Source organism: Pseudoliparis swirei, chromosome 21 (assembly GCF_029220125.1).
Source record: "Pseudoliparis swirei isolate HS2019 ecotype Mariana Trench chromosome 21, NWPU_hadal_v1, whole genome shotgun sequence".
Lineage (NCBI taxonomy): Eukaryota > Metazoa > Chordata > Actinopteri > Perciformes > Liparidae > Pseudoliparis > Pseudoliparis swirei.
In genome coordinates, this window is record NC_079408.1 from 5451749 (window position 1) to 5464439 (window position 12691).

Sequence of the window (12691 nt, forward strand, 5' to 3'; positions counted from 1 at the left end):
CTCAGCAACAGTCCGGTAAAACCATCACAGCGAATAACCACCAGAAAGAGTCACATTCTTTCTATCAATTAATTCCCTGACCCAGGGCTTTTCCCCCCCTCTTTCTTCCACATTTTTTCCTCTCATTCTCCCATCGTTCTTCCGCTGCTCTTCACATGCTGCCCATCTGTCTGTGTGTTATGCAACTGGGAAGGCCGACCGACCCGGGGGAGCCCGCCAAGTCCAGTTCAGCAGGAGGAGGTTCGAACCGGCAGCGCGTGGCAACCCAGAGGCGAATCTTTCGGATGAAGCCGAATGATGATAACAAGCGATGGTAAACCGGTTCATCCCGATCCCGTCCCTTTCTCTCCCTCTCAAGCGGACACTTGAAACCAAAGCGAGCTCGAATCAGCTTAACAATGGAAACAGACGTAATTCCTGAATCAACAAGATTACCAGCGACCGAATGAAACAAAAGACCGTGAGCCATATCCCCTTGAAGATATTTGGTCATGTTGGGGGGAAAAAAATGGAAAATGCAGGGAAAATAAATCAGAAAAAGAGCTGAAAAAAGAAGCCGGAAAAAGGATTGACTTTTTCAGGGCATTTATAGTGAGTAGAGAGGAAGGGGATGTGGTGGAGTCGGAGGAAGTGTTGTGAACTCCTTCGGTCTCAGGTACAGTCCGGTGGGTATTCCTCAGAGGCCGGAAAGCCTTTACTGGAAGTCATCAATCAGCTCCCGTGCACGGCGGTCATGAACGTGCCGGTGAGTGATGTCATCAGCTACCAACCGGGCTGTCATGTCAGACGCCAGGTTGAGGAGACAGAGCCCGAAAAAAACGAGGCGCGGTGTATCTTTACGACAAAGTGCTGAGTCTTAATAAACTCATCGTGTATGACAACGAAAAGAGAAAGAGGAACGTTTCAGTACATTTTGGAAGCGAGGGCGCTGCAGCCGGCTGCTTTAGGTACTTTACGAATCGGCCAGTTGTGCAGAGGCGCCTCTCAAGCTCTCTTTTGTCATTCTTCTATTACATTGCAAGTGTAAACCCGAAGTGAAGAAACATGAATGCCCTCAAGGAAAGGAGTCTAATTACCTTCGCATTGAAAATGCGGAAGATTATGTTTTGATCGCCGTGTATTTATTTATTTGTATGCGTGTTACTCGCATAACTCAAAAAGTATTAAACCGAATCGCATGAAATTTGGTGGGATGATTGGTTATTATCCGGGGACCATTGGATTAGATTTTGGGATCGATCGGCTCAAAGGTCAAGGTCATGAAAAGGTCAAAATCTTCTTTTTACCATAATTTTTATCCAATTGGCATGCAACTAATGCCAAAATGTTCATAATTCAATGCCCAATCTTGTGATATGCGAAGGTATGCGCTCTACTGAGTGCCCATTCTAGTTTCTACAATTAATTGCTTCTCGCCGTATTCACGCCTTCGAGTGTGGCCCTTCAGCACAGCTATAAACACTTCTACAGTCAGATGTGGTCGGAAAACACGACAACAAATAATGAAAGAGAGCTAGAAAATGGCAAAGTAACTAATGTGGCTAAATTACTCGCTCTACATATATGAACTCGGCTTATTCCTTCAATATATTCTCGAGCAAATGTGCCGAAAACGAAGTGGAAATATCGGAAATGTCTGAAATGTCGAATTCACTTTGGAAGCAGACGATGATGCTTTAACTAACTGACTGAAGCATGAGGTGAAAAGTGAGACGGCAGACAGACAGATAGCAGAGGCACGGAGTGAGACGGCGATGAGGAGTGCTGGAGGAGAGCCCTGTCTCTACATGCACGGCGGGTGGAAAAATGTCTCTCTTAATGGATCCCAGCTTTCTGCAGCACTTAGAACAGCCAAGACCAGCCAAGGGAATAAAATATGGCATTATTATTATTATACGCTGCAATTATCAATTACCCTCTCTCTCTTTCTTTGTAACACAGATGCACACGTTAACACACACGCACTTCATTTTTTCCCCTTGAAGGCTGGGATGGATACACGGGAGCACAAGCGCTCGGAGGCGTGTGTGCGGGCAAACGGGCAGAAATACAAAGTATGTGCACTCACACACACACACACACACACACACACCGCAAAATTCTCAATTTGATGCACTGAGACAGTCGGCCGACAGTCCGGTGGGTACGAGATGACAGGCGGGATATGCGCTTTGATTAGATTAGTGTGGACAGACCCATCCTCTACGCAGCGAATGGAAAGAGATGACAAACGCTGCTTTTTTTTTCTCGATGATTCAATAACGCAGAGATCGTGGCGATAAATCACAGAGAGCCCCGTTTTTTTTTCTTTTTTCATTTGTTCTTTTTGCGCCGCTCCCCAAGGTCACGCGAAGGGCAGCAAACGCGCGTCTGATCCGCCGCTCCTCGGTCCGTATCGGCTCGTCTCATCCATCTTTCCAAAAAGCTGCACGAAGCTCCTCCATTACTCACTCGGCGCTCCGGTTGGCCTACAGACGCTCACCTTGCTGGAAAAGAAAAAACGAAATACGGCCGTGTGTTTTGGCCGCGAGGTGAGAAACGCAGCATGAAATCTAATCTTTTATTGGAGTCGAGACTTTTGAATCGATAACAACATTCGCAAAGCCAATTTGAGAGCCGGAGCGGCAGTGCACGCTCCTTTTTTTTCTTCTTCTTTCCATTGCCGTACTTGGCAGACGCAGACATCACTTGATGAATCACCCCAAACATTCTGAGTGTTTGTGAACAATGGGAAAGGCACTAAAGTTCCCCCAGAAAGCCTTTTCTTGGTATTGCCGTGGTCTTCTGGACATCCATCAACCGTTTCATCCTTTCCTTGTGCACGTGTCTACGAGCTTCTCTGACGTCAGTATATCTTTGTCGCCATGCCATGTTTCCTTCCGTCTGTGAGGACGATCAGCAGACTACATAAGAATGTGAAGTAGCTTGATAACAGGCGGCTAATATTTACACGTTAACCGGCGCCAAAAGCACCTGAATCTTGACTTGTGTATAATTCAACATGATGCTCACAAAGCTTCTATGAGCCGAGGTGTGTGTGTGTGTGTGTGTGTGTGTGTGTGTGTGTGTGTGTGTTTACACAGGACCAGCCCCTATACCACCTACACAGCTTTTACAGCTGGGCTATTCGGACTTGACGGATAAACTGTGCCAAATGTCAGAGTGTGTGTGTGTGTGTGTGTGTGTGTGTGTGTGTGTGTGTGTTTGGTGTCAGGCAGCTCCAATCAACAAACCATAAACAAGCTAACATTCTGACCCCTTGTAATCGCGCTTAACCGCCAAACCCCTGCCTCCGAAACCAAAACAGCCAAACAAACCGGCAACGCTTCTGTTCCAGAGACAAACATGTCAGGAGCGATGACACTCAGGGAAACGAGTATTTGGCAAAACCAGGAATATCCCCATCCGCTCAGAAAGCGTCATCGAAGCCACGCTGCCCACAATTCACAAACCAACCGAAGATCCGTACTGGCGTGTGCTTCAGCGTGACACGCGAGCGGTTCAACATGTGTGTGTGTGTGTGTGTCACTCTTAATGGTGTTTTTTATGACTGGAAACTCCTGAACAATTAGCAGGCGAACGGCTTCCCCTCTGGTGTGTAATTTGCAGGAGGCAGGAGCGTGGACACGCAGGGCCTCACGAACAGCCTCACTAAGCCACAATCACACAGCAGGCTGCAGACTACCTGACACACACACACACACACACATAAGGTTAATCATCAAGAGCCAAGCAAATGCACCTGCAGGCGCACTTAGACCCACAAGCAGGCCTCACTGACATGAGGGTTGACTCACCGCTGCCCTCTGGAAGGCTCCCTTGGTGTAGGTGCCGCCTCCCCTGTAGTTGATGGCCGGGATCTCCTGGTTGAGCAGGGAACACTTGTGCTGGTGGGACTTGGGCGCCGAGATGTGGTCCACCCTCGTCACCACGTGGTTCTTGGACGAGAAGGTGACCAACGCCACCCGCGTGTCCTCGGGCGCGACGGGAAAGTCGGACAGCATCTTGCGCACGAAGCGCAGCTCGCTCAGGAAGTTATTCGCCCCGACGCTCGACGACTCGTCCACCAGGAACACCAGGTCCAAGCAGGAGCTTTTCTCCCGGAGGACGCGGACGTTCCGCTTGAAGGCCAGGCCGAGGCGCTCCACTTTGCGCTCTGCGCTCTCCGACAGGTTGCCGGCCGACGAAGAGGAGGAGGAGGAGGTTAAGGTCGGCATCTGCCTGGACCGGCGGGACTGCGGCTGGGGTTGTCGGGGTTGTTGGGCTGCCGGCCAGGCCGCGGTCCGTACGTCCAGGATGCACAAGACCAAGAGGCAAGAAGTCCATGACGGTGTTAAAGAGAACCTTTGAGAAAACATAGTGAGAGTCGGCACAGCACCTGCACAGAGGAAGGACTTTGAAGAAGAAGAAAAAAAAGAAGACAACGTGGATCCTCTTCAGTGAACTTCAATATTTCCTATGCCTGTGTCAGCCTCCAGGAACATCGCGGACAAATCAGTGCAGAGGTCCTCAAAAGCATTGTGGAAAGAAGATGAAGATTCTTCTCTTTTGATTCAAAATGTATGTGCGTCTCTCTCTCTCTCTCTCTCTCTCTCTCTCTCTCTCTCTCTCTCTCTCTCTCTCTCTCTCTCTCTCTCTCTCTCTCTCTCTCTCTCTCTCTCTCTCTCTCTCTCTCTCTCTCTCTCTCTCTCTCTCTCTCTCTCTCTCTCTCTCTCTCTCTCTCTCTCTCTCTCTCTCTCACAGAAGAAAACTCCGGTCCGGAAAAAGAAATGTTTCAGCTTGCTCGCAAAAAAAAGAATCTGCCTCCAAATATAAATAAATGTATCTGTCTTTCTCCTTTTGCTTTGAGTACAGTCCGTATATTTAAATGTATGGCTTGTTGGGAGTATAAATCGTGACGTCCTTTCTCTCTCCTTCTTCAATCTTGTATTCTGTGCATCAGATCCAGAAAATCAAAAAAGCCAAGCCTCTTCAATCTTCTTCGGTCCCGGTGCGCTGCCCTCTCAGGCTCCTGTTTTCCTACGTGACGCTCCCGCCTGCACCGTCAGCCAAGCACCGAATGCTTGTTCCCCTCTTCTCCCCAAATCATTTAGAGAAAAAAAAACACACACACACACGCTGCGAAGGAGGAGGAGGAAGAGGAGGAGGAGGACCGAGGAAAAAAAAAAGTTGAGAGACAGAGAGAGGCTGATGGGAAAAAAGGGGGCAGTCCAGTCGTGGCCGTGAAGTCCTTTCCCCCCCCCCCTTCATCTCTCCTCCTCCTTTTCTCTCACCTCCCCCCTCTCTCTCCCTATCTCTCGTGTCTCTCACCCTCCCCCTTCTCTCTCTCACTGACAGTGAAGTGCGGTTCGATGTCAGTGCAGCGGCTTGCCTGTCAACCTGTCGACAGTCCCAAGAAAACATCGGCTTCGGCCGCCGTGATCAACTCCATGTGTCCACGCCGAGGTAACCGAGGAGATCAGACAACGTGAGAATGAGAGGGGGATGAAAGGAGAAGAGATTTAAGAAGTAACATCACACAGAGGTTTGGCTCAGTTCAGAGGAAGGTCTGAACTGTTGATATAAGAGAAGAAACTCTTTAGATTTGTCCACTTTATTCCCCTCTTCCTCCACCACAGGGACTCTTTGACTCTGCTGTTTCTCTCCATCTATTAAATCTCATACAGCCTCTCCCGCTCCCTCCTTCTCTCTTTGCTGTCATGTTTTCCTTTTGTGATTTTTATCTGTAACCAAAACAAAAGGCAGCCGGTGTCACAGAGGCACACCGCGCCTATTCAATTAAAAGGCCTGAGATTTACAGCAAAGAGCCAACTTGGCAAAGAGCCGGCAGGGGAAGAAAGAGTCAGAAGACGGAGAAGAGGAACAAACGGGACGAGGAACATAAAATATGTGGAACATCTTGTTCCAAAACCAGGATAATCAATCTACTGCTATAACAGCCTCTATAGTTTCCACAAAGAGGTTGGATATCAGTGATTGGCTCCCGTTCAACTACGAGAGCATCGGTGAGGTCGGGGCACCGAGGTGAGGCCTCGCAGTCAGCTTTTAAATTCACACCAAGAGGTGTGTGACGAGGCTGAGGTTAAGGTTAGTCCTGCTCCTCCACGCTGAAGTCAGAAAACCATTTATTATCCCGCAGGATAAACATTTCCCTTGTTCAGAACGGGGCGACGCCACCAATTACTCTCTCGATTCATAATTCGGTTGAAGAAATTGGAGAAAGATGTGAAAATGTCCACGAAAGTATCCGGAGACGTCTTCAAATGTCATGTTTTTGTCTAGAAAACCGTCCAATCGCGTAAGAGAGGGACATGCAGAACATCATCATTGATGATGTCATCGGTTTTCTGATGATCAGCTTCGACCGGGTCAGAAGTGGTCGAGCCGTAACCATGAAAAACCTCCGGAGAAGTCGGCGGCGATGCCTGAGACTTTTGACCAGAGAAACTAAAACAAACAGATCGGGGAAAAAAGAGCAATACAAAAGAGAAAGTGAAGGAATTAAGAAGTGAAGAGCAAGATGAGGCGACAGAAACTGTAATAAAAAATAAAAAAAGCTGAGTTAACAGTGTGTGTGTGTGTGTGTGTGTGTGTGTGTGTGTGTGTGTGTGTGTGTTTCCGCCGCAGCAGTCAGTCTAAGGCACACAGTGTTTATTAGCCAGTATAAGCTCGGCTTTCTCCGTCTCTCTCGGTTTACAGCGCTGGAAACTTCTGCACCAAAGAGGTGGGAATAGAAATTAGCGTGTCATGGTGGCCAGATAAACCGACCGACACGAAGAGACCAAAACACACACACACACAGATCTACACACAGATCTACACACACAGACAAAATAAAACTCACGCTCTCGCACATGCTGAAAGGGGGATGAGAACAGCTGTGACTTCCTGCTTTTTGGCACTCGAGACGCCTCACCAGACCCGGTGGGGGTCCCAGGGGAGATACGGGGGTGGTGGATGGAGAGGAGTGTGTGTTGATGTGGGGTTGTGTGTTGGTAAAACTGAATATTCAAGCTAATGCTGTGAGGGAGAGTGGGCTGTACTCCACATAGATGGACTATGAAGATATCCACATGTTTTGACTGGTGAAATAAACAGTGATTGCACCGTACAATACTAGATTCATTGAAAGTTAAGGTTTAAATCATGTTGTGATGTTTTTACAGATAGAAAAAAAGTAGGTCAACGGTCACCGTTTCAGTCATAAAACCAAACTTTCCTCTTCTTCAGTGTTCAAAGGTGCAGCGAGGCAAAACAAGATGTACAGCCTCCCATTTAGCCGTCTAAACGATTTAAAATCTAAATGAAGAAGTTGTTGAGAGACAGAAAACTAAACAAAACACAAAAACGACTGAACAAATAAGCACACATATGCTCATTCAGTCGGCCGCGGATCAGATTTAATGTCTGCCTTTAGAAAAATTCCAGGCAATTTAAGGGCCTTATTTTAGACCTGGGCTTTCAAAAACAAAAATTAAGACCTTTTTTTTTATTTTTAGGATCTGTGGGAGGCATGTCAACACAGGATGAAGGATGCCGTGTTTGCAAATGTACACACACACACACACACACACACACCGAGCAAACAAATATTGGAAAGCGGAATAAAACAGAAAAAGAAATGTCAGATAAGAGTGGTTTTCTTTCTGTTGCTTAAATGCTGGATATACTATGTCTATCAGGATTAAAATATGTTGCACGAGGGTCAGAAGGTCAGACTCTGAACACTAACCTCTGGTTTCTTCTCCACTCGTCCGTCTCCTTCTGCAAGAGGTCAAAGTTCTCTTCATTCCCTCTCGTATACGACTCAAGTCGATACAATGTGGCTCTTTTTGCGTGAGGGTTCCTGAACGACAACATTGTAAACATGATGTCAACACACCTGTTCCCTCACCTGTTTGAAGTCGCCTCACGGCGGGCTGGAGCAGCGGCTACAGGTGACGACACATTCCTCGGGTTTCGTGGCATTTCTGAGAAAGAAGCACAAACGTCACCTTTCCAAAACATTCCACCGCAGCCCAGTTTTATTTAAAAGCAAGTTTAATATTTGTACTGTGTGAGCTCAGATAAAGTGGATTTAAAGTTTAGTACCATTTCCTTTCGTTGTTACATGTTAATGTGAAGATGTGTTTCTTTTCTCTGATATTGGTTCATGTAATATTTGGATTTTAGGCTGCTAGTAAGACCCAAAAGGATGTCACCTGGGCATTTCTTCCCCCATTTAATAGACTAAATCATTAATAGAAATATAAACAGACGGATTAATCAATTGAATAAATGTATATTTTTTATATCCAGATGGCTTTTACTATTGCTTTATCCTCAGTGTGTCGATATATTGTGTATGTGTCTTCCAATGGATTTGGCTCACTAACTATTAGGAACTACATTTCCCATGAGCAATTGCGACCAACACGCACAGGTGAGCTCAATTTAAAGTCATTATTAGAGTCGAGGTCCCCGTAATGTCAGATTTTAAAGGCAGTCACCATATTGACACACATTCGTAGACCTGTATAGTGAAGGCTAAATATATAGTTGTGTTGTTGCTAATGTCATAATGTGCAAATCTTGCAGGGCGTTTAAGACAAACACAATTAAGCTAGCCACCACATTGTAGCTTTCTCTCGTTAGCGAGCGCGTTCTCGCCAGCTCGCGTCCGCTGGACGGTTTTAATTAAGTTATAAACTTTTAGCAGCGTCAGCCTCACCCTCTCCGTCATTGTATTCACGCCTCTTAATAACGCTGTTAAATTAAAAGTAAAGCTCACGTGTAGTTCACTCTTCAGAGGGCCTCGCGCTTCCGTCCTGACAGAGTGACGCCGCACTGCCCCCTGCCGGCGGCTGCGTGCCACTACAACACAAATGGGAAGATGCTGTTATGACGCACTTCGACCGCTTGGTGGCGCGTTATTATACATGTGTGAGGCAACCATTAACCGTGAGATGAACCGCCTTTGCTTTGCATAAAAAACATCCATACCACTATGGATTAATACTCACTTACCCATATTAAAGGACTCAAAATCAAAATGCATCGGTTTTGACAAGTATAAAACCTCTTTCAAGCAGAAAATGGATTACCCATTATGCAGAATGGACTCTATATTACCAAAAGGAATTTAGATTAAATAAAAATGTTGGGTTTGCTTTTGTAGCTTAAATGAGTCGCAACGAATATCGTCAGTGAAGTTATGTCATGAAGTTCTGAGTATAATGTTTCACGACCTGAATGATCTCCAGTAATGTGGATGTGAGTGCAGGTGTCTGGAATAAGAGGGAAGTAAGACACAACAGCATTACATCTGCTGAACCCCAGACGTGACATTTTGTCCTTGTTTGTAGTTTCTTAAATCTACTCAGAGGCTTATTAGATACTATTTCGCAAGAGTTCGAGTTTGGGCAAGTCTGCAGCTCATTTCCTTCAATACCAGTGTTCCCTGCTGAGTTGTCGTGTGTCTGTGGTATACGAAGTATGGAAGTATCCTTTTGTCTCATTTCCATTTTTAATCCATGGCTCCCATGTCTGCTCTCAGATCCTCGGGTCTGTTAGGATCAGGTCTGACTGTCTAGGGTCCCTTTTGAAAATTAATTATGTGGACGTTGAATTCGGGTCATTTTTTCCAGGGGTCAGTTTCTGACTTTTATCTTCTTGGATCCAAATTATTGATCTTAAACACTACTGTAAATTGAATTGTGTCCCTGCATCTGAGCGTTGAGGCTCACCCTTTTTAAAAAGCTCTGCGCTCTCCGTCTTGGCAGGTTGTATCTTCAGGATATTCTTAACCCTCCTGTTACCTTTAGGGTCAATTTGACCCCATTCAATGTTTAACGTCGGTGTTCTTTCGGGTCAATTTGACCCCAGGCTGTTTTTCACTGTGTCAAACATATAAGAAATATCAACTTTTTTATATATTTAAAGGGCTATTTAGGGAGTCAACAAACAAACATAAAGTACCTCACACTTAAACTTGGGAAACAATATTCATTCTAATAATTTTCTGGAGGTTTTAATTGCTGGGGTCAAATTGACCCCGAGGGTAAAATATGTTAGTAAATATAAAGGTAACAGGAGGGTTAAACATTGAATGGGGTCAAATTGACCCTAAGGTAACAGGAGGGTGAAGCAGTTTTGTTGTTGATCATGTTTAATTAGTATTCATATGTCATCCAGTTAAACGATGCAACGACATCAGTCCGCTCCCATCCTTTTTCACCTCTACAGTCTGTTATCCTCCATCAGAAAAGCACCTCTTTTCACCTTATTCATGTGCTTCCTCTACTATTTAAAAAAAAAAAAAAATGTTGTTCCTCCTTTGACAAATATACACTGACTAATTGATAATAGACTAAACATGTGCATAACAGTATGGGCTCTCCCCTTTTAAAGCTCATCAGTCACATTTATTACTCTGAACCTACCAAAAACAGCTAAATAAACTTAGTGAGAGCAGCTTTGCAGATTAATAACGGCTTTAGTTTATTTCTTTGTTCATGTTCGCTCCCTAGCTTTGGCGTGTGTGCTCGCTCCTGCACAGACAGCCGGGATATCAATACTGCATGATCAGAATGCAGCGTGCATCCAGTCAGGAAGGCCTGCATTCGTTTATATATGTATATATATATATATATTTATAGCTGACTTTATATCTATATATGTATGTCAGACGGCAGTGATGAAACTAATGGCTTCATGCTTAGCGGCGACTATTCATAGTCTGCACTCGCTCGCAGCATGAATATTTCATTCATCCAACCAGCCTGCATTTCAGATGCATCGTCCTTTATAACCTCTAAAGCTGCACCCCGTGTCATGCTTTAGCACCGCGGTTATGATCAACACGTAAACACAGTCGCTCAATTTCAGATTCAATTCAATAAATTACTTTTTCTGGAACACGTCATCCACAAAGATCCAATCGGTGGCCGTCGCTCTTCCAGATCGCCCCAAAAAAGCAAGCAGCCCATCGTAGAGCCGTCTCACTGACCCTCACCTGAGGCTCAATTATAACGTGTAAATGTGACGGTATTCGAATTCATACACAGTACATTTCACAGTGTTAAATATTCATCGTCAAAGTATATAGACTCTTTCAGAGTTATTACAACATTAGCAAGAGTAAATAGTCCCCAGTGTTGGTGTACATAGTCACAGTTAAACATGTTGTTAAAATATACAGTGTTAAAATGAAGTGACTGTCAGTCATGACAACTAGAGCGTGAAGGTGAGCAGGTGCGTCTTTAATTAGGGAGTTGGCGGTTCAATCCCCGCCTTAGTCGCTATGTCCTTGAGCAAGAAACTTAACCCTGAGTTAACACAATAAGACATTAACACATTATTACATTCACACATTCCCACATTCCCACATTCACATGTGGGAGCTGATGAGTACGACCGCCCCTGGAGAGAATATGAGTCATGTGCCTTGCCTATGGGCACTTTGAGAGAAGATAAGATACAACTTTATTCGTTTCAAAGATTACAAAAGAAGAATAAGAACAAACTAGCAGTCATATATGAAGTGTAACAGCTACGTGCTTACTGTTGGGTGATTGTGTATTCACACAAAGACAGACACACACACACACACACACACACACCGAGAGGGCCGAGTACGTTAGAGACCGAAGAGATGCGTCATCGTGGGAAAGATCCACAAAGAAGAAAGGTGTCAGATTCTACACCTTTACAAGAGCGGTCGATCGAATAAAACACACACACACACACACACGTCCGCACACACAACACCCAACAGATGCAGACTGTCAGCCGTCTCCACCTCATCCTATACTGTGAAATGTGCCTTTACTGCAAGACATTTTACTCCAACAAAGAACACTCAACACACGGTCCTCAGCTCCAGAGCGCTGGAGCCTCACGTCTCCCTCATCGCTGCTGTCAGTCTGATGAGGGAGACGTGAATATATATATATATATATATATATATATATATACAGGACTGTCTCAGAAAATTAGAATATTGTGATGAAGTTCTTTATTTTCTGTAATGCAATTAAAAACAAAAATGTCATGCATTCTGGATTCATTACAAATCAACTAAAATATTGCAAGCCTTTTATTCTTTTAATATTGCTGATTATGGCTTACAGCTTAAAACTCAAATATCCTATCTCTAAATATTAGAATATCATGAAAAGTATACTAGTAGGGTATTAAACAAATCACTTGAATTGTCTAATTAACTCGAAACACCTGCAAGGGTTTCCTGAGCCTTGACAAACACTCAGCTGTTATAAATCTTTTTTTTACTTGGTCTGAGGAAATATTAAAATTTTATGAGATAGGATTTTAGAGTTTTCTTAAGCTGTAAGCCATAATCAGCAATATTAAAAGAATAAAAGGCTTGCAATATTTCAGTTGATTTGTAATGAATCCAGAATGCATGACATTTTTGTTTTTTTAATTACAGAAAATAAAGAACTTTATCACAATATTCTAATTTTCTGAGACAGTCCTGTATATATATATGTGTACAGATTGTAAAGCACTCCGAGACAAATTTGTGAAATTGGGCTATACAAATAAACTGAATTGAATTGAATATACAGGACTGTCTCAGAAAATTAGAATATTGTGATGAAGTTCTTTATTTTCTGTCATGCATTCTGGATTCATTACAAATCAACTGAAATATTGCAAGCCTTTTATTCTGATTTATTGCTGATTATGG

General features: G+C 44.3%; 1 protein-coding gene across 3 annotated transcripts in view; it reads right to left on the reverse strand.

Annotated features, from left to right (window-relative positions):
* The window catches only part of svep1 (sushi, von Willebrand factor type A, EGF and pentraxin domain containing 1), a 78540-nt gene extending 73984 nt beyond the window's left edge, over positions 1-4556 (reverse strand). For all 3 annotated transcript variants that reach the window (XM_056442201.1, XM_056442200.1, XM_056442202.1), the window contains exon 1: positions 3798-4556. In XM_056442201.1, coding sequence (XP_056298176.1) covers positions 3798-4358 — 561 coding nt within the window. In that variant the 5' untranslated portion in view covers positions 4359-4556. The remainder of the gene's footprint in view (positions 1-3797) is intronic.
* Between the last annotated feature and the right edge of the window lie 8135 nt (positions 4557-12691).